The sequence below is a fragment of the Scophthalmus maximus genome, chromosome 3 (assembly GCF_022379125.1).
Source record: "Scophthalmus maximus strain ysfricsl-2021 chromosome 3, ASM2237912v1, whole genome shotgun sequence".
NCBI lineage: Eukaryota > Metazoa > Chordata > Actinopteri > Pleuronectiformes > Scophthalmidae > Scophthalmus > Scophthalmus maximus.
Window position 1 is genome coordinate 22,434,455 of NC_061517.1, and position 27,689 is coordinate 22,462,143.

The following is a 27,689-nucleotide window of genomic DNA, read 5'->3' on the forward strand; positions in this document are numbered from 1 at the left end:
GTGTGTTCAGGTCTGGCTGAGGTGATGGCTGGACTGGGGGTGGAGAAACTGGACAAACTGATGCCAGATGTGGTGCAGACAGCCAGCAAGGTTGACATCGCTTCCCATGTCAGAGACGGCTACATCATGATGTTCATCTACCTGCCCCTGACCTTTGGAGACAAGTTCACTCCTTACGTTGGACCCATCATCCCCTGTATTCTCAAGGTAGTGGCTAATCATTTGTGGGAATTCATAACTCAGTCATGTTGCTGGCTATGTATGTCTTCCTTTAGGGGAGTTGATTATTTATTTCACAGTTTGGTATGAGGTTTTAGATGGCTAGGTTAAGCAAAGTGCATCCTGAAAAATGCATTCTTAATATTTAATTTTATGAATGGGGAAAAGATTGTATCATATTAGTATCGGACCGGTATCGGCAGATACTCAAAGTTGCAGGATCGGTATCGGATCGGACACGAAAAAGTGGTATCGTCCCATCCCTAGTATAAAATGACATAGACTGCTGATTACGTGAATGCAAGCATCATATATAAAGGGTATTTTCACTAGTCAGAAGTGAAGCAACTTGCTGTGAACGAATGAAGTTTCTGTTAAGGGTAAATTTATATTTTAGTTTTTTTTTTTTTTAACTAGACATCTGATGCTTAAGCAGGCTAACTAAGATAGCTGAGAAACAGCAGTCGGTTATAGTGAGGATGTATTAATGATGGACTGATCAAAATGTCAGGATGCAGAATGGTGGCTTCCTGTATTAAAATGAAGCTTTATCTGGAAGCGACCTTATGCAGGTCACACTCTACAGCAGCTCAGTATTTCTTCCCCTCTCTGTATTCTCTGTCAGGCTCTGGCTGATGAGAACGAATATGTGAGAGACACGGCACTGCGAGCAGGACAGCGAATCATCAGCATGTATGCCGAGACCGCCATCGCACTGCTGCTTCCTGAGCTGGAACAGGGCCTGTTTGATGACCTGTGGAGAATCAGGTCAGTCTTGAATACACAGTTGCACGTTATTGATTAACTGTTGCTCATATATTGACTAAATGTGGTTCTGTGCTGTTGATGGTGTGCAGGTTCAGCTCTGTGCAGCTGCTTGGAGATCTACTGTTCCATATCTCTGGAGTAACAGGAAAGATGACCACGGAGACTGCCTCTGAGGATGACAACTTTGGAACAGCTGCATCCAATAAAGTGAATAAATCTTCATCAACAAATCTGATACATATTCATCCAGTTAATAAAAATAAGTTTTTGTATGTTATTTTGTTGTTTTGTTATACTTACAATATTGTTTTGGTCTTTGTCTAAAGTGTTCAACATTGATTTGTTAAGCATTGCTGACCTTTGACCCCCCCAGGCTATCATTGGCGCTCTTGGTGCTGAGCGACGTAACCGTGTCCTTTCTGGCCTCTATATGGGCCGTTCAGACACCCAGCTGGTGGTTCGACAGGCTTCCCTCCACGTGTGGAAGATCGTGGTGTCCAACACCCCCAGAACTCTTAGAGAGATCCTCCCAACGCTCTTCTCTCTCCTGCTTGGTTTTCTGGCTTCCACCTGCCCTGACAAGAGAACGGTATTACTCCTTTTCGCTTCATAGTCCAGTGTTTTTATGTTCCCTGGTATGTGTTTGCCAGTATTTGCTATGTTGTCGCTGTGAAATAACCCTACCACAGGGCCTTTTTACTGATGCTGAATGTCCATGTGGTTATAGATTGCTGCTCGAACTCTGGGTGACCTGGTGAGGAAGCTAGGAGAGAAGATTCTCCCTGAGATTATTCCCATCCTGGAGGCCGGGCTGCGCTCTGACAAGAGCGATGAGAGGCAGGGCGTCTGCATCGGCCTCAGTGAGATTATGAAATCCACCAGCAAAGATGCTGTGAGTCGCAGACGCCATGACACATACATTTCTCTCCAACAAAGGCAAAATGCTAAAGACAGTCTTAAAAAAAAAAGTTTTATTTTTTTACTATTTATCATTTTACTATGAAAGCAGGGTTGCTATGCAGTATAGAAAATTGAAAGAGTATGAAAAAAAAAGAAGTTGTTTCCAGACTGAAGTCTAAACAGACGTGAATCCAAAGATTTTAAGATCCGTCTCAATCTCTCTAGTCTTGTGAATCATTAATCAATCCGCACATGCACATCACAATCAACTTTCTGGAGAAACCGTGACTTTCTGTGTATGAAATGCAACATAATAGCTACACAGTCAGTGTTAACTGTTAACAGTTGGATTTTAAAATTATTTATTAACATAATAATATTTACCTATATAAAGTAACGTATGATATTCATTTATATAATAATATTTACTTGATAAACATCTAGCTATTTGTACTCATGTCAAACATGGTCTGAAAAATCTACTGAGAAGAAGGAAATTTGAGTCCAGGAAAAGTCTGGAATTTTGTAATGGAATATGTGTAGGAACCCTGTGAAAGCCAATTGCTTTTCAGTTTTGAATCTAAAGTTACAAAAACAGAAAGCTTCAACCAAGAGTATGAGAACTGTAATAGACATGAATAAATAACCTGATGGTATCTGCACTGCAGGTACTGGTGTTTTCTGAATCACTGGTCCCTACAGTGAGGAAGGCTTTATGTGACCCCCTGGAGGAGGTTCGAGAGGCTGCAGCAAAAACCTTCGAGCAGCTCCACGCAACTATCGGTCACCAGGCACTGGATGACATCCTGCCTACACTGCTCAAACAGCTGGTGAGCGAATGAGGACACAAACACAGTTGAAAATCCAGAAATAAGATTTTAAGGTGTTTCTCCATAAGAAACATCAGGCTTATAATGCGCCGAATGTCTTTTCCCAGGATGATGAGGTGACGGCTGGATTTGCTTTGGATGGTCTTAAGCAGGTCATGGCGGTGAAGAGTCGCTCAGTGCTGCCTTATTTGGTTCCAAAGGTAATGTTCACAGTCTGGTTTTCCCTTGTTAGTCCATAGTATTGGGTCTGTATGACTAACTAAGGCCAATGTCCTTCGTCATTGTACCAGCTGACTGCTCCTCCTGTGAACACCCGTGTGCTGGCCTTCCTGTCCGCAGTAGCTGGCGATGCTCTGACACGCCACCTAGGGGTTATCCTGCCTGCTCTGCTCTCCTCCCTCAAAGGGAAGCTGGGAACAGAGGATGAAGCACAGGTAACATATAAACAAATTATACTATCTACTGCTGCTCATGTTGCACTTCAGGCTATTGCTCTGTCCTTATGCTCATACAGAACTAATGATTACATTCATGAATGACCTTTTCTTCAGGAGCTGTGCAGCTGCCAAACAGTGATCCTATCAGTGGAGGATGAAGTGGGCCAGCGCATCATCATAGAGGACCTGCTGGAGGCTACACGTGGTGCCGATCCCGGCCTCAGACAGGCCGCTGTCACCATCCTCAATGCCTACTTTGCTCGTACCCGCCTTGACTACAGTTCCCATACACGCACTTTACTGTCAGGCCTCATACGCCTTCTCAACGACTCCAACCCAGATGTCCTGTCTCAGAGCTGGGACACCATCAACTCCATCATCAAGGTTTGTTGAAGTACCTGTACATAAATGTATCTTTTCATTGATCTAGGGTTACAGTAGTTTCTCTACGGATATTTACACAACATGGTGCAAAGAAAACAAAGAGTTTAGACCTTTTCTTTCTTAGTCAAAGGCTAAATGTGGCTCTCTGTTGTTACTTATTGTAGAAAGTGGATGCGAGCAGCCAGCTGGCTCTTATCGATGACCTGCATCGAGACATAAGATCAGCAGCTGCAGACGTGAAGGGTCAGCACCTGCCTGGTTTCTGTCTGCCCAAGAAGGTAAGATTCAATTCAATTTTATTTGTATAGCGCCAAATCACAACATACATCGTCTCAAGGCAATTTATATAGTAAGGTTGACCTCACAATATTACAGAGAAAAACCAACAGTTCTCACAATGAGCAAGCACTTGGAGACTGTAGGGGAGAAAAAACTCCCTTTTAACAGGAAGAAATCTTTAGCAGAACCGGATTCAGTTCCATCTATTTTGGTAAGCCCTGTAATCTTTAAAATTCCAAAAATTCACTGATTCCAATTTGACAGATATGAGCAAATATTTTCTGCTCTGGTTTATATCTTCTGTCTAAACAAGTTAAATATGTCACATTGGGCTTTGGAAAATCCTACTAGGACTTTTTCACAGTTTTCTGACATGTTATAGACCGAGTAATTAAGCAGACATTCTCAAAACATTATCTGACATACTCATCATTATCTTTACTTTTTTTTGTCCACAGGGTGTGACCTGTATCCTGCCTATCCTCAGAGAAGGTGTCCTCACCGGTAGCCCTGAGCAGAAAGAAGAGGCAGCTAAAGCTTTAGGAGGGGTCATCAAACTGACATCTCCTGAGGCTCTGCGACCCTCAGTTGTCAACATCACTGGACCTCTTATTCGTATCTTGGGAGACCGCTTTGCCTGGACAGTGAAAACCGCTCTGCTGGAGACTCTCACACTGCTGCTGGCAAAGGTCTGTACCTGTGAGTCCCTATGGCAGTGATTCCTAACCTGGGTTCCGCTCCACCCTCTGAGGTTGTCAAAATTACATTACATTACATTACATCACACCAAACGCGAAGCAAATTATTGGCGCAAATATAGATTACGTACAAAGTCAATGCAAAATGCGACTAGACGCGTGTTTGTGTGTTTTTGCACCGTTGCTTCAACTCTCAGTCTCTCTCTCAGTCTGTCACTCAGCAGTTCACTGCTCCTCACGTTGTACCGGCGCTCATGTAGGTCTAGACACGCGAAAAAAAGACTGCGAGAGTTGGAAGAATCCATGGCCATTCTCAACATGTATGTTTGACCCGCGGTGTGGCTGGTTGCAGTTTTCTTTTTGAAATGCCAAACGTGACCTGCATTAGTTGAGCCGCGCCGACTGACACCGCACCAAAGTTGCGTTCAGAACCCTGAACGGTTTTCTTGAATAATCAGAAGGATTAGTAAGAAGATGTCTCCAGCAGTGCAGATTGGCCTCTCTGCAGCACTTAAACATAAAATTTCTGAAAATTTACTTCATTATTTTGAAGAACAAAATTGTATTTATTTATTTACTTATTTATTTACTTATTTACTTACTTATTTTATATATATATATATATATATATAAATATATAAATAAATATATATATATATATAAATATATATATATATATATATATAATTGTTCTGTGCTGTTATTATTTTATTGCAAAGAATAGGGGATGAGGGTGGTGGGGGCCTGGCTTGTCTGGGACACAAGCAAGGGTGGCTTCAAGGAAAAAAAGGTTGGGGACCACTGCCCTATGGGACACTAAAAGGCTAAATACTGTTCAAAATAGAGGCATATCCTTCATAAATGGAGTATCATTTGGGTGTCTTAACCATGATTCTTGGCTCTAACCTCTGGATTGCATTCCACCTCTAGGTGGGCATTGCCCTGAAGCCCTTCCTCCCTCAGCTGCAGACCACCTTCCTGAAGGCCCTGCAGGACTCGAGCCGTGCAGTGAGGTTGAGGGCTGCAGAGGCTCTGGGCCAACTGGTTTCTATCCACACCAAGGTGGACCCACTCTTCACTGAGCAGCTGTCTGCCATCCGCAATGCTGAGGACTCTGGAGTCAGGTGAGTGCTCTTAACTGATATACTGATATGGAAAATCTAAGTTGGAAGAGACAAGGGCTGAACGATTGATCACATTTGCGATAATATCGCGATATGATAAAACGCGATTTTCTAATCGCAAGGTGCGCGATTACACAGGTCGTGATACGCGAGCGAGTGGCGCGCTCGGTGCAAAGAAAAAACAGCAGTCACGCTGCACTTTAACCTGCTGCACAATGGCCTCATGCTCGACAGAACAGTCCGAAAATTATACAGCGTAGACTTTACTGTCGAAGAGGAGCAGCACGTCGGTTGTGTGGAAGTTCTTTGGTTTTAAAAGGGACGATGCTGCGCAGCGTCAGGTGTTGTGCAGAACATGCCGTGCTACTGTCGCTACTTCACGGGGCAACACCACCAACCTGTATCAGCGCTTAACACAGCGCCACCGCCGCGGTTGTTGGCTGTACACCGCGGCACAACAATCAGTGACAATAGTGACGAACACAGAACCAAACTTAAGTTGTTTGAGACTGTTACGCCGTATGAAAATGTCTTGCGTGGCACCGTGAGGTGACGGACACCACGACTATTCCCTCGTTAAAGAGACAGGCTGCTAACAGAGAGAGAGCTCCCCTCTCCCCTTCTCCTCTTCAACACATCTCGCTCTCTCTGTGTGTGTGCGCGTGCGCTAATTATAATCGCAAATCGAATCGCAAACGCAATATCTGTTAAAAAATCTAATGAAAGCTTATCAATTAGATAAGTATTCAGTAATGTCAACACAGAATTTACTAATTCATGTTTGGGTTTATTTAAGAATAGTGTCTCCATTACATAATTTGTCCACCAGAGAGCACTGACAAAGTCAATTTAAGCTAAGCCTGTACTTTGGCCTTTGTCAAAGTACAGGCCAAATCTGAAGAAATAACCAAATCTGAAGAATCATGTTCGTTTGTGTTCATGTTTACATATAATATAACATAAAAATTATTATCTGCCTCAAACAATCATTACTGTTAGTTAGGCCCTCTATTCCTGACTAATGCTGTTGTCATTCTTATGCTTGTGTTGTGCTCTTTACCACGTCACAGGGAGACTATGCTCCAAGCCTTAAGGTTTGTCATCCAGGGGGCCGGGTCAAAGGTGGACCCAACCATCCGCAAGAACATCACCACCACATTACTAGGCATGCTGGGACATGATGAGGTATGACAGGAGGAAAAGATGTCTTGCAGCATCGAGCAGAGCTGTTTTTTTCTGAATCTGTTACGACGTGCCCGTTTTAAAAAGTTGATTTGATTTTTTTTTACTACCTTCAGGGCCATTAATGGATGTACACTAAATAATTATCAGTGAAATAAAGTTTTTATGTATAAACACTGAAGAAATCTCACAGAGAGCGATTCAGTGGTTTAGTTTTCTGTGATCACAGTAGAAAAACGGAAGTCAGGCGGAGAGGATGTGGTTTTATTTTGAGCCTACATGTCACTTTGAGAATAAATGACTCTCTCTCTCTCTCTCTGTAGGATGCAACTCGGATGGCTTCAGCAGGCTGTATTGGTGAGCTGTGTCCCTTCCTGTCAGAGGAGGAGCTAAAGAGTGTGTTACTGCAGCATATCTTAGGTTGGTATTTATTTATTTTTATTTTATCACCTTCTCTAGTATAATTATTTTACGACGTGTATATTTAATGGGATTTACTCTTTCGTCTCATTGACACTAACTGCTGTTTATAAACATCTTTACAGTAACAGGTTACATTTGTCCAACACAATTTTATAAAAAAATGTTTTCCGATGTGTGTTTTCTTTTTCTTCTCTATTCATCAGTTAAACATTGAGTGTGAATTAATTCATTTTTTATTTTTGCCTGTAGCGGATGTGTCTGGTGTGGACTGGATGGTGCGTCATGGTCGTAGCATGGCCCTGGCCATAGCTGTCAAGTGTGCTCCTGGGAAGCTGTGTGAGAAAGAATACTGTGATACTGTAGCGGAAACGGTTTTGGCCAATGCAACTGCTGACAGGGTGAGGAGAACATTTGTGCCTTGTTTTCTGTTCTTTTTCAACACTTTACTCACATTTCTCATGAACAGATACATATGGCTTCAATTAATATCTTGTAAAAGTCACTTTTAAAGAAATCTTTATATTTTATACTATATAGGAAGTAGGATGTGCGGTAATAATGTTCTGGTGGGAGTCTTGTTACCACAGGTTTCCTGGCAACCAGTAGACAGTCCAGAAAGCCCATAACCCATCATTAAACCATACTGATTCAACGGATAATTGAAAAAGAAAAGCAGTTGGCAGTTACACATTCTTTATTTCTAAACTAGAAAAACTGTAGTTCAGTCACCTAACATAATTAATATAGGCTCATGTCCCATTCCTTATGTTTTTCCCTTACATTGTACATCATTCCAGTTCTTATCTCATCAGTACATGTTGTTTTTCTCTGCCTTTCCAGATCCCCATTGCCACCAGTGGAATCAGAGCAATGGGATTTCTGATGAGGCATCATCTCAGAACAGAGGGAGGCAGCAGTATTTGTCAGCGCATCATCACACAGTTAGTCAAGGTAAAACAAGAAGCGTTTCATTCAACTGATAATCATAGGCTGTAACTTCTACCTTTTAATATGCAGGCAATTGAGTGTGTATGATAATGAATGCTAATGGTGCTCCATGTCTGTCAGTTGTATAAGTATGCAATTGCTTGCTTAATCGAGCAATACGAGAACTAAAAAGGTGATGATATGTCAATGTTGTGTTCGTGGCATAGACTGTGTTTAAAAATGGACATGGGTCATGGGTGCGGAAAATGGAGCCAATGTGGAATTGCCTGAATCCTGTATTCTCTGGAATCACCAACAGAGGGCGACTCATGAGAAAATGACTCTATTTCTCACTTGATTTATAACGTCAGTAAACAATGGTTCTATGGTTCAATTTCTAGTTTCAAGTCTTCTTCAATACATCATGATGTTAATTTTGTATATTATGGTCCATTTACAGTAAATTAGACAATAAAGCACTGTAGAATGGATACAGCGTGATTGACAGCTGATCGGCCCAATCGGTGTATGATTGCAGGTGTAGGTCGGCACACAGTGGACAAGTTCTCAGTCAGACCCACCCCCAGTCCTATGTCTGGTTGCAAAAACCCCAACATGGCGCTGGTCAAAATGCAAACTCGAGTCTTCAAAGCTGCAGTTCACAAACCAAAGGGTGATTTCACTGTGGGGTTAGAGATTTTTCCGCTGCCCCCAAGTGGCCAATAAAAAAAATCTATTTAAGCTGATGTAAAAATGTTTTATGTCTATTAAGCATTTGTTACTTGATGTAAAACTTGCTGTAAAATTCATCCTGTAGGAGGGGTAATTTAAAGAATGTTCTCCTTTGACAATTGTCCATTCCATCCATCAATTATCTACACCACTTTATCCATTAAGGGTTGCCGCTTTGACAATTGTATTTCTCTTCATTACTCTATTATCAAGTTAGTATTGTTTATATCAAATTTTAAGTCATGGATTTCAAATTTAAACAAAAAAAACTGTAGAATACATTCACCGATGGTGTTCAACCTGATCTGCCAAAGAAAAGTCAAGTCTGCTTAACTACAGATGAATCCTATTAATTAATTATTTATTTGAACCTCTCGAACCTCACTCAGATATGTCATGAATAATTTGAATGTATTTCACAATAATTTCATAATTTCACAAAGCGCTAGTTGTTCACTAAAATGAGATCTAATTACAGACTTATAGATAGCAAAAGACAGGAGGCTCTAAAGGAGTGTAAGTGAATTAATGCTGTGATTAGTAACTACTTTCGCAATGTGTAATAGATGGAGGTTTTGTTTTATGACAAATGTTGTATGTGTGATCAGTGTCTTCAGAATCAGTCCAGTGACATCAGACTGGTGTCAGAGCGGGTGGTGTGGTGGGTGTTCAAAGACCCGGCTCCGCCCTCATTGGAGGCCAGTCTCATCAAGCCTGTGCTGAAGAGTCTGCTAGACAACACCAAGGACAAGAACACCAGCGTCCGAGCCCAGAGCGAGCACACAATCGTCAACCTGCTACGACTCCGCCAGGGAGAGGAAACCATGCAGGTCGGGTTACAGACTATATCTAGTATGATTTACAGACGAACATGATGTACATAATAAAAGACTGTTTTTCTCATGTTTACTCTTCGCTCCTTCTGCAATTCAGAGTATTACTGCCATTCTGGACTCTGCAAGTAACGATCTCCTGTCAGAGTGTCACCGTCGGTCTTTGAAGAAAATCGCCAGCCTGCCAGACTCAAATGAAGAGATCGACGACACCATCCTAACATGATGGAGCAGGACTGAGCAATGAAGTAACATCTGGAGAAATCAACACTCTGTATTAGAACTCCAGACATACTTAACCACTTGTGCCCATGTTGCCTTTCATGGGAAGTGTTTTGACTGGTTTCTACATATTCCCATACAATTTTTTTTCTTTTTTTTCCTTTCTCACATCATTGTTTTAGTGGCCTATGCCCAATTTATAACTATTTTATCTCACAATGTGCAGGTCATTCTCCTTAACTGAATTAAATTCGTAATACAGAAGGCCAAATCTTTTTTTGATGTTTCAGTGTTTTGCTACTTATTTTACCAAAATGATTTGAAGCATTTAAGACATTACTGTAATGGAGCGACACCCCTATCTTTAAATTTTATTTGGAATTTGTCTGTGAGAGTTGTCTGGGGGCAAAACAGCCTCTTGTAAGAGTAAAACAAAAAACATACTCATGTCAGACTGATACCGTTGTAAAAAGGCAATACAAAATAAAAACATCATAATTTGATAATGTAGTAGATGGGTAACTGTTTCCTTCTGTGTGTGTGTGTGTGTATGGGGGGGTTGCTGGTAATTGTAGCCCCCGAGTTTTACTAAAGGCACAATCATCATTTGAAGCAAACTAACATTTTAATGAAAAGGTCTTAAATTTATTTCATTTTGCATATCTTATGCTGGACACTTAATGTGCTTAGTGTTGCTAGAAGGATGCAGTGGATTTACCACATAACATGGCTATACACTATATATAGTGATTTTGTATATAAAGTGTGATTTCTACTCTAGATTATATTTAGTTTCTGTTATAGAAGGGAAAAATGTGAACCCTGCCTACGGACGTTGCGAATCGGTGGGAGGGCACGGGTCCCCTGCCTTCCCAGCAGCAGTAGTGTGGTTCATCAAGGGGACGGGACAGCTGCCCTGCAGGAGCGTGCGCAGTGGGGCCGGGTCAGAGTTGGGTGCAGTTCCACTAGAGAAGGAAGCGGAGTTTCCGGCTGACTGCTGCGGAGGGAGAGGACTGCTAACGCCGTGAAACCCCGAGATAAAACGCCGTCGGCTGGGGGGGGGGGGCTTACATACTTAAGCATTTCTAGTGGTCGTTTTCTTTCATATCGGGGCATCTGGGGGTAGGTGATATATTTTTTTTTACGGGAGGGGGTCGGGCAGCAAACCGAGCTAAGTAGCGACACAAGGCGGGGGTGAGCCACTAGCTACCGGCATGGCCAGGGACTACGATTACCTCTTCAAACTGCTCATCATCGGTGACAGCGGTAAGCCGACGCCGGGGATGCGGACGGGAAGTGGGCCTTGTCCTGTTTTCTTTTTAACAGGGGACGAAGCAGATATGCTAGTCCCGGTCCTACGTTTTTCTTATCTCACACGTTTACTTCTTCTTATTTTTTTTTTGTTTTTGTGTGTGTGTGGGGGGGATGGGTGAAATGTAGACATCCGCCTTATTTATGTGGCGGTGACAGGGCGGAGGTTGTGTGTCCGGGCTGGGCATGTCAGCCGATCAGGCCGGATATCGCCTTCAGATCATCGGCGTTTGTCTCGGAGATTTTCCATTTTCTGTGCTCATCGACGAATACGTTTGTTAGAGATACACCACACCACACACACGGTCACCTAAGTGACTGCACGGAGTCCCCATGGTCCTTTAACATGGACTCTAACCCCTAACCCTGTTAGCTGTGTTAGCTAGCTAGCTGGAAGTTGGGCTAACGTGACACTTTAGTTATGTCGTTAACGGTAACTAACTGTAGCTGGACGGAGAAGTTGAAGTTTGCCTTCACAAGCCAACGTATTTGTTTTTATGTACAACGTTTGCGCAATTCAATTAGGTTAAGTTATTAAAATGCGTTGTGTTGTTTGGCTGACTAGCATTATGGTGCTGACTAGCATTATGGTGCTAACTGCTGCACAGTGGAGGAATGCTGCACTGCAGGCTCCGGTTTGCATCTTTGCATCCAGCCTGTGTAGGTATAGTGAAGTGACACTGACGAAATGGCCAGTGTCAACCGTAGTATAGATCAAGTTTAGTTAATTTGCCTGCTAAGCTGCTGAGGTCCAAAAACTGTTGGCCACTGTGTTTACATTAGCTTAATAGTTTTATTAAAGGCTGTGGCAAACGATGTCCCTGTCACATGTAGATGCATAATTGAGACCTGTTTACTCCTGATAAGGATTGCTCTACTTGTATCTCCCCGTTAGCATGTCCATCTTAATGCAGCGCCAACCTCAGCGGGAGCGGAGACTTATCCTGCAGGACCTCTTTATGGACAATGATCTTTGCATTCATTGACAAACCCGATCCTGGCACTACCCCATCAGATGTCTTTTCACAGTAGAGGGCAAGGCATCACAGCAAGCCCTTTACTGCCACTCACACACAGAGACCAGTGTCCCCCCAGCTGCAGTGTGGAAATACAACTGTAGGGGTGCACCAAGATCATTTAGGAAAGATTCTCTGCTTTCTCCTCTTCTGTTATCTCTAAAACCTATTCATCGTGCTCGCTAATTTTAGGAACCCAGTATTACTTGTTCTATTTGTCGTTATGCCTTTGTGACTTTGACAAAAGTCTTTCTATTTGCAGTTGTTTCTTCTGCCATTGCATTGATTAAACTTCTGTCGGTATCGTCAGTAAGATGCTTTAAATGTTTGTGTTTTCATCCTGAATTACTTTGTTTTTATAAAGAACTAAATCTGCAGTTACACAAGGACTACTTGAATATGTTCTGGGTTGATGTCTTGTTTTGGGTTTGCATTCATCACATGCTGTTAATCTAATAATATATAATGAGAAAGTAAAACCATATGGAAAGTTGCTCTTTTGCTGTGCAGAAAATCTTCCCAAAACTCAACATGTTTGTTCTCATACAATTGAAGTATTTAGTTTTATAGTCAAAAGTCGAATATTATGAAGAATGCATGCATCTCCTTTTCTTTTGTTTATTTTGTAAATCTGTTATACTCTAAACCTCATCCTGGGCATGTGTTTCCACCTCAGGAGTCGGGAAGAGCAGTCTTCTCCTGCGATTTGCAGACAACACATTTTCAGGTGTGTGGTTCTACCTCATCAACTTCATCATAATTCCAAGACTTTGTACTTTAAAGTTGGAGGTCATTAACTAGACTTTTTTAAATTCGTGTGTGTGTTTGCAGGCAGCTATATCACCACAATTGGGGTGGACTTTAAGATACGGACAGTGGAGATCAATGGGGAGAAGGTGAAGCTACAGATCTGGGATACAGCAGGGCAGGAGCGCTTTCGCACCATCACCTCCACGTAAGTAGATTCCTCCTCATACTCGCATACAAACATCCACATGGGGTTTGCAGGTGAAGCTCTTCGTATTCATTTCAACACTTGAATCTGAAACCAAGAGAGGTCGTTTGTGGTCCTCAGATTAGGTATTATTTGAGGAAGCAGTTTGTAGACAACCAGAATAAGTTGGTGGTGCTCCGTTAAACTGGGTGGAATTCCCCACAGATGCTAATTACAGATGTGAGAGGGAGGCTCCTGTTCTCATACTCCAGTGATACATGACTTCATTGGCCGGGCGACTTTACTCTCTTAAGCTTGTATGTGTCACATTTTAGTCCGTTGTTGTATATTTGTGGCCCAGGCATCACACTGATATAAGGCAGGGTCCTTCTCTTTAAACTACTACACCGAAATTAAATTGTTGACTTTGACTTTTTTATTTATTTAGCCATTTTTTGCATAATTAAAATAGACTAAATGTGGTTTTTACTTTTATTATATAATATCATATATTTATATAACACTGAATTATCTCGTTTTTTTACATTCCAGCAGACATTATACCAGCAAAGCACAGTAAAACTTATATAAAATAAATTACTTTTATTTCCCATCCCTGGACACGTCAGACAGCGATGGTGTGCGGCCCCCTTTTTACTCCCCCCCCCCCCCCCCATCTCCTGCGCGGTGCTTCCCATCACCAAGTGGCTTTCCCAAATGCAATTCAGCCTGGATCAATTATCGTGTGAGAGCTGCTTTTCCCCCAAATCCATGATCTTTATATTGTGGATCAAATAAAGTTGCAATACGGTACAGAGGTTCGGAGTTTGCCTGACTAACAGGTGTGTTAACAGCCTCTAATACCACTTTCACACCAAAATTACCGCGTAGACCAGGGTATTTTAAACGCGGGTCAACCCGCAATTGGCCACTTTCCCACTGCGAGCCGACCAGGGTCTGATGATTGCCAGCAGGAAATCAGTGTAGTGACAGGTGGCGGTCATAGGTGGTGGTAAAGAGCGGTGCGCGCCATGAACCAAAGAAGAAGAACAGTATAGTAAACAACAGAAAGCATGGTAGCCAGTGAGCCGGTGGTCAACGTTACCTTACATCTTGTTCTTTTGTCACTCTTTCAAAGTTCACAAACTCCGCGCAGTGTTACGAGCCAAGCCTGGCCCTTTTAGCAGGAGCTTTATGGATATTGATGTGTGTGTGTATGAGAGACGAAGAAGGTTGGCGCTGCGCGCTGTGGTTGTGTACGTAGCTGCAGCCACAGTGAGAATGGGTTCCGCACATCCATCCATGTTACAGACAGTTTATGGCCACTGTGAGAATTGAGAGACCGCCCGATGAGGCCGTGTATGTCCGCCGAACGGTTGAAATAAATTGCCCCGTTCTAAACATCATTGATGATCTGGATTGTGTTAGTTGTTACCACCAACGAGCCAAAGCTAGACTAAGCGAGCTAGCTACATGCGAGACGTCTCTTTACTACAGGTCGGAGCCTGCAAGCTGGTGAGGTAACAGCAGTTACCGACGGAGGAGACGAGCATTCGTTGCCTCCGTCATCGCGCAAATTAGCGTGTTCAAGCGGGTGTGACATTCACATCAATGCTGATCTGCTCTGAAGCCGATCTGAAAACGTTTAATCGGCATTCAGCCCCGGGTCAAATGACTCTGCAATAGACCCGGGGCTGAATGCCAATTAAACGTTTTCACACTGCAGAAAACGCCGGGTGTTAGCGGGTTTAAACCTTTATTTGGCCAGTGTGAAAGGGGCTTAAGAGTGCACTTTTAGTTGTTTTCGATCCCTGGTCTGTTTCAGCCTCTTTGGTTATAAGACGCATTAGTGCTGCAAGCTTATCTCACTTGTTAGCTGCTCAAATGGGGCGAGTAATGAGAGAAGTTTCTCGATTAATAGAATCCCCTTCCCGCTCTCCGGAGGAGAAGGGAGAGTTGGGTACCCGGCGGGCGTGCAGCGCGGCAGCCTAGGGCAGAGGCACCGCGACGGCGCTGGGTAAATGGTTCCGGAGAGAGCGGGTGACCCGATAGGAGACCGGATCTGCCCTCCCAAAAAAAACTATCAGCGAACGTAGCAGCCGCGCATCGGCCGATGCCGATACACGTATAAAACGCAAACATCGGCCAATAAATCGGTCGAACACTAATGTTGAGTTAAATATTACTCATCACCTGAACCCCACTCATTCAAAAATGCACCCCCCATCCGAAAATCCCCACACAATCCCATTCAAAATTTTAAATGAAAAGAGCCCCTCTCCCTCCAAAAAGTCCAATTAAACATGCAAATCTTCCCTCAAGCAATCTCTGCATTTTTGCTAAACCCTTTCAGTCAATGGGCTCTTCCTGGGCCTCATCAAAATCCAACAACATGTCCACTTCCTCAACATCCAACTCTGAGTCTTCCTCTTCAGTGTCACTTTCCAGCCTTGTTGAGGATGGCTCTGTGTCAGGCGCAAAGAGCCTTAGGTTTGCCCGAATGCCAACCAGTTTTTCTACTCTCACATTTGTGAGCCTGTTGCGAACCTTTGTGTGTGTGTTCCAAAACAGTGACCAGTTGCGCTCGGAGGCGGCTGATGATGGTGGGATTTGGAGGATGATGGAGGCTACAGGTGCAAGGGCCTCAGATCCACAAAGTCCCTTCCACCAGGTGGCTCCAGATATGTGCTGGCATGACTGCCATATTAATGTCTTGTGCTTTGGGCTCAAAAGTGTGGTCCAGTCTTCTAGAAATCCTCTATACATGTGATGGACGAATCCACAGTGCCTGTAGGGGGTGTGGTCTCAATAGCCATGCAGTAAGCAGTGTGCTATGTGCATGTGATTGAGGAATGGCATGTATATTCAAGTGTACTTGAATGGCATCTGTTTGTTTTAGTCAAGATTATGCTAAAATATACTTTCCCCAACTATATTTAAGTTCCCTATGAAGAGCCAAACTTTTGAAATTTTGAAAATTCCTAGTTTACTCCTGTTTATTCCCATAAATTCCCATTTATTCCCTTAAATTCCCATGGAAAGTTTCCATCTTTGAAAATTCCCCGAATTTTGCAACCCTAGTTGTGTGAGTCTCTGTTGCGTTGTGGCGATTTGCTGTTGTGTTGTGTGAGTCGCTGTCGTGTGGTGAATTGCTGTCGTGTTGTGTGAGTTGCTTTTGTGTTGTGGTGAATTGCTTTTGTGTTGTGTGAGTTGCTGTTGTAGTTTGCACTTCAGGGCCACTGTAGTATAGCCATAATCTGATGTACATGTAGCATAGATGTCTTTTGCTGCCCAAAGTCATTAAAAGCACATACAGGAGAATTGCCAACGTATTGGACAGATTCTGTTTTCAGTTATTTTAGGATGACTGAGTTTTATGACAACCCAATCTGTTTGGGAATTTTTAATAGGGGAAATTGTTGGTTTTGGTCTATACAGGTGAATTGTTGGTGGTTATGATGATACAAGTGAAACTAACACAAATGTTATCCTTTAAGTGCAGCACTCAAACTTAGTGTTTTTCTCATGCTGCCTTTCAAATCGGATCAACTCACATTGTTATTTGTTTATGTTGCTACGAAGGGGCCCACTCATCCTTCAGATGTAAAACATGAGTACAACGCCAGGCCTGTGAGCTGAATCTGACAGCTTAAGTGTTATATTTAATCCACTATCTGTTCATTTTGCCGAGGCACAACGCAAATCAAACGCATGGCCGCTCACTTCACTTTAATGGAAACACTTTCCCTGTCAAGATTTCAGAACACACGCTGTATCATTCGCCTCGACTCCTGCAGTTCCTAGCATAATGCTAATGAATGAAATAGGATTACACCACATTCGCGTAAGGTTCTAATATTGGCAGAAATGGCAGCAGTTTGCTTCGAACTGACTGTTCATAGATCTCTGGCCAAGAAAAAGTAGTCAATGCAAAGTGAATAGAGAATTAAAAATTGTTTAATTATTTTTTTCAGGGGGATGTCACTGTTCTACTGCTCTATTAAATTTTTTCAAGCTGTCATGGCTATTCCTCTTACTGCTTCCAATGATTACAGTTACAATAATAAGTATTATAAAGAGTTTTTTCACTACGTATGAAATGACAGTGATGACAGTAGCGAGAGTGAATCAAAGCAGTAAAGTTGTGAACCGAAAAACAATAAGTGAGAACTTAGAGATGAGAGAAACAGCAATGTTTGGTGATAATTCTCTGTGCCTTTGTCACTATACAAACAACCTTGTTCACATTACAGTAATTTTTTTATCTGAGAATATTGATTTTACCAGCTTTCAAACAAGTCCTTCTATAACCACAACCCAACACTGCCTTAGTTTTGCATTAATTGACATAACAAAACTAAAGAAGCAGCTAATATTGATTAGTAATCATAGACCTGTTAGCGTCATTTATTTTGTTCACTGACGCGTTCCTTGACTTTTAGTTTGAAAACCTGGATTGTTCGGCGTTAGTTTGCACAAGCTGCTGTCGGCTGTCCTCTCTACCAAAGTGTCCCTCCGTGTCCGACAACCAATTACTCGTGTTTATGTGTGTATTTCCTGCTAGACTGCCCAGGTAGAATATTGACTTTTCACTTCAATTAACATGCATCTTACATGTTGCAGCCCAGAGTTGACAATCGGTGTGTGAAATAAAATGGAGCTCTGCATTAATATGCTGACACTTTATGAGGAGCCACAGCCTGAGCAACACAGACAGAAACAACATTGATGTGACCCAGAGTTTAAACTGCACAGTTTTGACTCTGACTGAAGCAGACAGAGGCTGCACGTGAGAGATATTAAACATTTTTTTCAAATCTTGTGAGTTTTGTCCTGAATTAAAACAGGAGCAAATGTTTGAGAGTTTTTTATGACGTACTAGCACTGCTGCAGTGAGGCCGATCAGAACACCACAATCATCCAGAGGGTTTGAAGTCCCCGCAGTGCTGACGCTTGAGCCCCTAAGGAGTATGACTCTCCCGACAGTTGTTCTGTAGGAATCTCTCCACCAAGCATTTAGGATGATAGAAGTGGGATGATAAGCTGCTGAAGTAGATTGACATGGTGCCTCCTTAGGCCTTAAATGTATTTCACTGTGGAGCTGGATCATGAGCAGAGACCTGTTCAATCCAATTCGGGTAGCCTGTGAGTGACAGCAGCCATCACACCCAAGCCCAAATTAAGGCGCGTTAATTCGCAGCATAATGTTAATGACAGTCTTCAGTCTGAGTTACTGTTTGTATATATATATATATATACACCCAAGATTGTAAACAACAATAAAGCAGCCAAAGACTATTTCCTATGTAAAGATATAATGGAATAAGGGGGTATTGAGCAGAGGCTGAAAAGAAAATCACACACACCCTTTGTGTTGTGAACCTAGATGTAAGCACAGGCAAAGGGCTACCTGCTGGGCATTGCTGCCTGACGCACCTCCGACGGTGCCAGTTGGGTAGCTGCAGGGTCATCAGCCGGGAGCCACCCTTCATTGATGTTTTGCTCCATTAATCCCGGAACATCTTGCAGTGGTGGAGCAGCGGCATGGACGTCTCCCTACCGCCCCCTGCAGCTAAACCTTGCCTCCCCCACGCCTTATCCTTCCTTCTTAACCAAAGCCAGAAGCTCCCTTGCTCCGCCTCTCCTACCAACTCCTTGAAAGCCTTCTTCAGCTTGGCACAGGTCACTCCCACACTCCTCAGGAGGCGTTGGGTGGATGCTCCAACAAAGCATCTTCAGCCGACTTCCACAGTGTAGATGACAGCCGACAACCCTGCTTCTCTACATTCAGCTGCCGGCTCCTTGTACTTGTCCTTTTTCCTCCCATACGCTGCCTCCATCGGTCGTGGCCATGTTCCGACCCTGAGCCAGCGCTGTTTTGCAACTGGACAGGATGTGCTGTAGGCTTGGGTTTGGGGCATTGCAGAGATGGCAGTTTTCATCAGAGCCATACAACAGACTTGGGTTGCTGGAGCTAGGGAGAGTGTCGTAGGTGGTCCTAATGAGGAAGCATAGCCTGGCTTGAGGCATATTCCACATGTCAGCCCATTTAATGGTCCTGTCGACCACTCCCTCCCAGGTTGTCCACCTTCCTAGCTGCTGCTTGCTGAGCGCTCTGATCTTATATTGCTCCTCCTCTGTCCTGACCAACTCTGAGGTCACCAGTTCTTTCCTCTCCTTCCTTGTGGCTTTTGACCAAAACTTGGGGACTGTTCCCCACCCCAGGCCAGCTCTCCCTGACTCTTTCCTGCCAACAATCTCACGGTGCCTCACTCTGCTGATGGCCTGGTCGACTGCTTGCTCAGTTCTCCATTTGCGTCCTGTTCAGATTGGGGTTTTTCACAAAGGGATCTAACGAGTCTCTTAGCTCTAACATGGGTCTCGCCTTCTCCTGTCTGTAGCCCAGGGTGATTTATTTTAGTGGCAGCTGCGGTGTGTTTCTACCAAACAGGCCTGTGCTGGAGAGGCTCAGAGGAAGGCCCAGCCACTTGCTGATGAAATTGTTGGCCTTGGCCTTTATCCTCAGTTCTGTGGATGTGGTGATCTCACACAGATTCAGGGGCCACATCAGGCGCTGGTAGAGGGTGGACTGGTAGCACCAGGCATTGAACTTCCCTGGGAGATGGCTTTTGACGATCCTTTCCAGGCCTTCAGTGAGCTGTTTCATGACAGTGGTGGCCATATTCTTATCAGAGAAATAGGCTGCATACAGTCTCCCTAGACTTCGGACAGGTTGCTCTGCCAGCAACGGAATCCTTTCTCCATCCACTGTAAGAGAGATGCGTCCGTTCCAGGCTCCTTTCCAAATCGAGGGACTGCGAGACTTTGATGGATTTAATTTTCATTCTGGCCAATGAGAGGAGTTGTTCAAACCTTTTTAGGAGCCGAGCAGTGCAGGCCACTGTTTGGAGAAGGCTTGGTACATCATCCCTGTAACTCTGCAAGGCTGGCAGTCGTTGGCCTGACTGTGATCTCACTCCTCGGACCATCTGTCTCCCGCCAATCAGAATGATTTCAAAAGCTGCTGTAAAGAGAATGAGAGAGATTGAGCAACCCATTGCAATGCCTTTCTCAAGTTGATGCCAACCAGTTGTAGTCTCCTGTGTTGTGTAGCAGACTTGGAAACTGCTAAAATAGTTGGGACACCAGGTTCTGAATGAAGGTTGGGATGTGGAAGAACTCAAGGGCAAAGGTGATGAGCTTGTGTGGGACGGAGCCATAGGCATTTTCCAGATCCAGCTAGACAACTTAGAGGTCTGATTTTTCACGCTTGGCTGTCTGAATCTGCTCCCAGATCATGGTTGAGTGTTCCAGGCAGCCTGAGAATCCTGGGACGCTTGCCTTCTGGCAGCTCGTGTCAATGTATTTGATTTCTAGGATATGACTGGTCGTTTCGCCATGACTGAGAAGAAGATTTTCCCTTCCACGTTCAGTACGGCAGTTCCTCTGAACCGGTTGATGTTGCGGGAATCCTGTTCTTTTGGGATGAAAGTGGTCACTGCTCTCGTCCACTCCGATTGGATAGCTTGGGTCTTCCAGGCGACTCATCAGGTTCCACAGAAGCTTCAGCACCATGGGGCAGTTCTTATATTCCCTTTATGGTATGCCATTCAGTCCTGGTGCTGAGGCAGATCTTGCTTTCTCTACCACCTGCCTGATCTCAGCCCATCTGGGTGGTGTGGTGTCGAACTGGGAGTTTGGCTCAGCAAAAAAAATCACACAACCCCTGTGTGTTGTGAACCAAGTTTGTCTGTTGTTTATTATGGTGGCCAGTCCAGGCATGCGTTCATTTGAATGCACTGGAGTCCATTGGCCTTCCTTGTGTTTATAAAATTAGATAATAATATAAATAATAATACATTTTATTTCATAGAGCTTTTCTAAATACCAAAGTGCACCTTAAAATAGATCATATGTAAACACAACAATCATTAAAAGTAAAACCGAAGATTAAAATCAAATTGGAGCGACATAGACAACAGAGGAGGACAGATGTTTTGATTTGAGATCCAACTGTCAGTGATGCACAGCTATTTTAACAACACTGGCCATGCTAGCCCCCATGCAGGCCAGCACAGCCCAGAAAAAAGTTTTTTAAAAATACACATTTACCGACCGAAGCTTCTCATATGTATTCTCCAACACTGAGCATACATATGAGGGAGCTCAACCTGCGGATGAAATGCTACGGATCCACTTAACCAGTCTGCATGGGATGTGTGTTTAGGGGTTATTTTTGGCACTGGCCCTGTTTTTTGTGTTAAGTCTGGTTTACTAACATTTTACTACCCTGTTTGTGCAGAATTTTACTGCAGAAAAGGTGACTGCAAGTTGGGACCCACATGCCTGTGGTGTGTTTATGGCTCTATTCATGTGCACTGAGCAGAAGCACACACAAATACACGTACATACATGCGCCCCTGTTTTGTGGTGGCTCATTACTGTTGGACATTAGGGACAACACCATATCCCCACACTCTCACACTAGGAAGCAACACACACACACACACACACACACACACACACACACACACACACACACACACACACACACACACACACACACACACACACACACACACACACACACACACACACACACACACACACACACACACACACACACACACACACACACACACACACACACACACACACACACACACACACACACACACTGTAAGCCTGACAGGAGGTTCTTTGTGTTTGCTTAGAACAGTGCAGCTACACTGGGGATGCTCCCTTTCTGGGGCTAGGCCACTTTTTTAAGCTTGCAGGTTCACAGTTGAACTGTCTGGCTGTCACACTCTGGTTTAGTTGTCTGTGGGACAGATGCTGGTCTCATTTCTGTGACCACCTCCTTTTACTCAAACAGTGTCACACTCTCTCCATATACTTCAGTCCTGCATTGATGTAACCATCATAGAAATTGACTGTGCAGTTTCTCCTTTATGAAGTCCATTGAGTCAGTCCGGACAGTTAGACGTTTCTCTCTTTGGAAAAGTGCCAGATGTTCATTGTTGCTGAACTTGCTTCAGACACGTTGCTCATTTTAAGTAAATGCATCATCTTTAAAAAAAATATATATATTAACTTGTGTCTAATTGAGATTTGTCTCCTCCTGCTGGACATCAGCATCAGTCATCTCTTTGTCACTGGTCGTGTTCCAAATGTGTTCACTGGAATAGTTTTTAAAGCGACTCATTTAACAGCTGATAAAATAAAAGTGGATGATACATTATGTTTTCATGCAATTGAACTGTCAATGATTTTGTTTGTACTGCTACCACTTAACGTGGCAAAAGCTGGACATTTAAATAATTTTTGCGTTACATTTAGCTGTCCAGCCTTTGATATAATACCTTTAATACAATAGTTCTAGCTGTTTTACCATTTTAAAATGTTCTATAAATGAAATTGATTATTATTACAATTATTATTTATCCATGACTTTAAGTTATTTCCTATTATTTATCAATTACTTTTAGCAATAACTAAAAGTTGATATTTAAACTGTTAATAAAGTTCTAAAACTAAAACAAATTCTATTACATAAAATTTTTGAAATTACTTTCAACTATCTCAACATTGTGTCCATTACTTTTAGCTAACAGTTTTAACATATCTGCTTATCTGCATACTTATTTTCATTTACTCATAGTTGCAACATGTGGAGTTGAGGTGTTGGAGCAACTATGCTACTTAATGTTACATGCTGACTGTGTCTTTCCATTTGCCGTGTTCAGATACTACAGGGGAACACATGGGGTCATAGTGGTATACGACGTCACGAGTGCTGAGTCCTTCGTCAACGTCAAACGATGGTTACATGAAATCAACCAGAACTGTGACGATGTGTGTCGAATATTAGGTGAGTGTGCTCGCTTTCAGTGTGTTTAAAAATAATCCAGGTACTAATGTCACCATGGCTTCCTTTGCTTAAAAGGAGATTCTTTCTGTATTTGTTGGCAATGTAAAAAAAAACGTTCATTGCTTTGCTTCGGCTCATTGTAGCCCTGTTGTGTCATCTTGGGAATATTTTCTATTTTCAGTTGGAAACAAGAACGACGACCCCAACTCCAAGGTAGTCGAGACAACTGACGCGCAGAAGTTTGCTGAGCAGATGGGAATCAACCTGTTTGAGACGAGTGCAAAAGAAAACATCAATGTTGAAGAGGTAACTCATTGTTTGTGTCGTCTCTGGCCTCAGGCTGTTAACAGACCAACGTGTTACCGTGGAATTAATATCTGTAACTTGCCTGGTATGCAGAGCAGCTCAGCTGAAGGGTTGAAATCTCTGTAGTACCTGCTGATCAGTAGGTTGTCTCAGTTTGCTAAATGTGCAATAGCTTACTGTACAAACCATTCCTTTGTCCCCCTGAACACCCGAACTCACTGTATTGAAAGGCATGCTATCATCTTTTTTATTCCATCACTCAAATGACACTTATATCATAGCCAGAAACTATAAAAACAGAAAGCATTGTTAGACTTTCAACTCTCCTGTGGTCCTTGAACAAATCATGTGTGCCTTTCACTTCTATCAGGAAAGATAAACAAATCTTAGCTTAAAATGATATTTCATTAAATTCACTATACTGTATGCCTCATTTGAAATGTCACCATAAATAAACAAGCGACATCATCAGGACCATGAATAAAGTTTTTAATATGATACGAAAAGAAACGCTGATACTTGCAGGTCAGTTTGGTTAAAGCGACATGTAAAAGTGACAATCTACAAAGTGAAATGAAGTAATATGATCAAACAACTAAAACAGAAAAGAACCACTCAAAATATTTATCCAAATTTAAAGTCAGCCTAAAATATAATGTAAATAAGCACACTTTATCAAGTTTACTAGTGAGTGAATATTTGTGCCCTTTTGTCTGATGATGTACAAACTATGATGAAGAGAAGCTGAAGAGATGTCAGACTGATTCAGCTGAAGCAGAGGAGAGGTTTATGTGTGTTGTCATCATTCACACTGTTCATTCATGATCATGAGAAATTGATCAGTGTGTGGATCATTGTTCAAATAAAAGAGATTGTTTTACGTTTGTATACATGTATTTGTAAAACATTTGTAAAATTAATGACCATAACAATTCAGCTTCCTATTTGTCTTTTTAAGGGTTCATGACATCGTAAGAGTTGTAATCGTTTGTGATTGTTCTGTTTCCATAGAAGTTCAGGAATTTTAAGAAACAATTTTGGGTTCAAAGGGATAAAGACTGTTTTGGGGAAGTACACTAAAAAGCTGCAAACAACAATTATTTTCATGATCAATTAACCTGTGTAATTACTCAATTAATTGATTTATTGATGTTAAGCTAGCTGGCTGCTGGCTGTAGCTTCATGTTGATTGAACAAATACCATGGTAGTATTGATCTTCTCATCTGGCGATCAGTAAGAGTAAGATGTTTCTCAAATACCAATATCATTTTCCCCTTCCCAATACCAGTTCTGAACCTGAACTTTGCATATCGGCCTATACAGAGTAACGATCCTTTATCGGTGCATTTACAAATATAACTTGTAAAACGTATTTTAAAAGCTGTTTGCTTCCTACATGTAATCAATGTCATAGAATTTATTCTATTATCTAGTTTGACAGTCATGACTGAAAAAGAAGACATAAAACTTCCTTTAAATAGCTCTTAACGTGCAGCCACAGCTTCTCAAAATAAGAGCTTTAAAATGTTAAACAGCAGTAACAGCATAAAACAGAGCAACCTGACAACTAAATAAGTCTAGGAATAAATAACGATTAATTTTAAAAACTGTTAATGTGCAGCCACAGTTTAGAAAAATAAAAGACCTTTAGTCTGTATCTTTCACAGCAACAGTATACTACAACAATGAGGTACACTGTGTATAAATATTGCCAAATTGGTGACAGTTTTTGTAGCTCTGGCTAACGCTACACTACCAGAAATCACATTCTTCTACAGCACAACTTCGGCTTTGGAGCCAAACAGAAGTGATTTCTGGGAAAAGAGAACTGCAGTTTTACCTTGGTGAAACTACTCTAAAGACGTGGCATTGAATCAGTGCTTAGCTCCTCGTACTTATCGGAGGCATTTCCGATACCGGTATCGGAACATCTCAAATACTTTTGTAAACAGCAGTGTGTGCTATGGCTGATCTGATTGATTGTTGTACTCAGTGTTGGTTTTGTGCTTCTTCTGCAGATGTTCAACTGCATCACAGAGCTAGTGCTAAGAGCCAAAAAGGAGGTGCTAGCCAAGCAGCAGCAGCAGCAACAGAACGACGTGGTCAAACTCACTCGGAACAGTAAACGAAAGAAAAAGTGCTGCTAGCAAACTCGAAGCCATCCACAAAAGGCCAGCGGCATCTTTTCTTCACACATACACATGCACACACAATGGGACTCCGAGCATCTAAATTAAAGAGCAGATTAAAATTTAATAAATATACAGTGATATATACAAAAATATACAAAAAAAATGGAACAAAATGTCCCTTTTGGACAGACTAATCAAGGAGACTGTAAAAAAAATGTCTACAGGTTTTATCAGCGACAGATCAAGTTTTATTTAGAATTCAGCAGATGGATACGATTGACCCGAGGTCCTCGTTTCTTAAAGGATCTGCAAGCTGACAACTGACTGCCATATCTCCAAGATTTATATCTACATAATCTGCATATTCTTCCATCAGTCTCATCTCTCCTTCTCATTCCACTGCACATGGGACATACAGAGTCGAGTCAGACTCTGCGCCTGAGGAGAAGGAAGACTCGCCTCTTTTGGATTTGTTTCTTTCTAGTTTTATTTTTTGGGGGAGGGGTGGGTTGGGGCTGCCTGTTTGGTCAGGTGCTCTTTGGAACAGGCACCTGGGTGAAAGCCTAGGTCTCACCACCTCTGCAGTTTCTGCCTTTCAGACACTGGTGTTTACGTGGCTCACGCCAACAGATCGATGACTGCCAGGTTTTGTTTTGACTTGATGGGGAAAAGGAAATCACATGGATGGTGATGATGATTGGTAGACAACCTCTAATCTGATGGACAGAACTGGTGACTTCCCATTATTTCTCTTTGTCTGCTTTTGCCAAGCTTCCAACCCTCTCCCCTCTAACCTCCAGTAGTGCTGAGCCAACAATAATTGATTTTTCTATTTTCTTTTTGTCTTTGTGTTGAAGTGCAGCAGAGCAGATGATCTACTCCTTGCGCTCTTGGACGTTCAGCTCTGACTGCATCGGTCACTGCAGTCTTACTATGCTATCAAAGTTTGCTTTTAAAACCTTTTCCTCCACCTTAAAAAAACAACAACAAAAGTGATACTGCCAATGTAGTAGAAAAAAATAGCAGGCGCTCAGTGTCTCCTCTCATTGGAATGTTGCCGTAGTGACCCCTGGTTGCCCAAGAGGTGGGGTGAATCAGAGTCTGATTGGATCCTGTTGAGTCCTCAGGAAGTGCCCAGGACTCTCTCTGATTCTACGTTTCTGCAGCCACCAGCCTTCATTTACCCAACACCCACATATCGCCACCTCTCACAGCAATGGACTAACTTCCTGTAATTGGTCACTGACTGGGATTGAGGACGCTGTTACTTTGGAAACAGACCCCTCTGAGTCATTCAATCTACAGCAGAATTTTTGCTCTTGGTTTTTGTGCATGTAACACTTTATTTGAATGGTATTTAAAAGGTTTTGCCTGACATGCATTTAAACTGTCAAGGACTTACTGTTTCCTCAGTTTGCAGAATATTCTTAACAGTTAACTGGTGTCAAAAGTCTGATGTCAAGTTTTATTTTTTCTGCTCTTCTCTGTCACAAAGTCCCCGGCTACCTGTTCAACTGAAGTGTTACTGGACCGTGTTTACCGTTACCGTGTTTTCTGCATCCACGAAGAGAGTGTGGCAAAGTGTGGGACTATTATTGTAAGAACACATGGGGATGAACTGCAGCACTGGATCTCAAGTGTGTTCAGGCCTGAGCTCCTCTCCCTCTTCACATGCACCACCAGGGTTCGTCCCACAACCAACACATTATACATCTATAACAAATGTTTTTGATTTTGGGAGGGTAATAAATGAAGAGAAAGCTTTAGGCACCGGCCAAGATTCTGTTGGAAATAGCAGTTTAGTTTTCATCTTCTCGGCAGACTCTGGAAGGCAGTGTGGGATCCTGATGAACGTCGCAAGGTCACTGTGACCTCCATGGCCCAGAAATGGTATAAAATCTCACACTTGAGATTGATTTCTGTTTATTATGTGTATGTATATATAAATATATTTGTGTGTTTATATTCAATATAGAACATACACACATAATTAGCACACCAAATTGCGCATGTGTCAGACATGCCCGTGTGCTGTGTTTAAACACACTCATCAGCTGTGGTTTGCTGTACACTGGAGAAAAAGAGATGTACTATTCATTTTTCCCTACATGAATTTAATCAGTAATAAACATTTTAAAAGAATAAATATTTGACACAATG

At 42.5% G+C, this 27,689-nt stretch overlaps 2 protein-coding genes across 3 annotated transcripts in view; both read left to right on the top strand.

The window, feature by feature from the left end:
* Positions 1-10,468, top strand: part of gcn1 (GCN1 activator of EIF2AK4) — a 35,384-nt gene extending 24,916 nt beyond the window's left edge. Inside the window, exons 40-57 of the mRNA XM_035639868.2 lie at positions 11-207; positions 845-987; positions 1,077-1,194; positions 1,361-1,576; positions 1,715-1,879; positions 2,556-2,717; positions 2,825-2,917; positions 3,008-3,151; positions 3,269-3,538; positions 3,703-3,816; positions 4,276-4,506; positions 5,446-5,639; positions 6,710-6,824; positions 7,145-7,241; positions 7,494-7,642; positions 8,085-8,195; positions 9,512-9,733; positions 9,837-10,468. Coding sequence (XP_035495761.2) covers positions 11-207; positions 845-987; positions 1,077-1,194; positions 1,361-1,576; positions 1,715-1,879; positions 2,556-2,717; positions 2,825-2,917; positions 3,008-3,151; positions 3,269-3,538; positions 3,703-3,816; positions 4,276-4,506; positions 5,446-5,639; positions 6,710-6,824; positions 7,145-7,241; positions 7,494-7,642; positions 8,085-8,195; positions 9,512-9,733; positions 9,837-9,962 — 2,867 coding nt within the window. The 3' untranslated portion in view covers positions 9,963-10,468. The remainder of the gene's footprint in view (positions 1-10; positions 208-844; positions 988-1,076; positions 1,195-1,360; positions 1,577-1,714; positions 1,880-2,555; positions 2,718-2,824; positions 2,918-3,007; positions 3,152-3,268; positions 3,539-3,702; positions 3,817-4,275; positions 4,507-5,445; positions 5,640-6,709; positions 6,825-7,144; positions 7,242-7,493; positions 7,643-8,084; positions 8,196-9,511; positions 9,734-9,836) is intronic.
* Positions 10,469-10,906: 438 nt separating this feature from the next.
* rab35b (RAB35, member RAS oncogene family b) lies at positions 10,907-27,687 on the top strand. Of its 2 annotated transcripts, XM_035639665.2 has the most exons (6): positions 10,932-11,224; positions 12,962-13,012; positions 13,117-13,240; positions 22,966-23,090; positions 23,272-23,396; positions 25,416-27,687. In XM_035639665.2, the coding sequence occupies exons 1-6, from the start codon at positions 11,173-11,175 to the stop codon at positions 25,542-25,544; spliced, it is 606 nt and encodes a 201-aa protein (XP_035495558.1). In that variant the 5' UTR covers positions 10,932-11,172; the 3' UTR covers positions 25,545-27,687. The 2 variants fall into 2 exon arrangements, with proteins under 2 accessions (XP_035495559.1, XP_035495558.1); XM_035639666.2 differs by lacking the exon at positions 23,272-23,396 and having other exon boundaries at positions 10,907-11,224; positions 25,416-25,522.
* The last annotated feature ends 2 nt before the right edge of the window (positions 27,688-27,689 follow it).

Excerpts from the sequence above, each read along its gene's own strand:
- rab35b (XM_035639665.2), top strand. The coding sequence starts at position 11,173 with ATGGCCAGGGACTACGATTACCTCTTCAAACTGCTCATCATCGGTGAC. Across the intron at positions 13,013-13,116 it reads TGCAGACAACACATTTTCAG|GCAGCTATATCACCACAATT; the intron begins GTGTGTGGTTCT and ends GTGTGTTTGCAG. Across the intron at positions 23,397-25,415 it reads AAAACATCAATGTTGAAGAG|ATGTTCAACTGCATCACAGA; the intron begins GTAACTCATTGT and ends CTTCTTCTGCAG.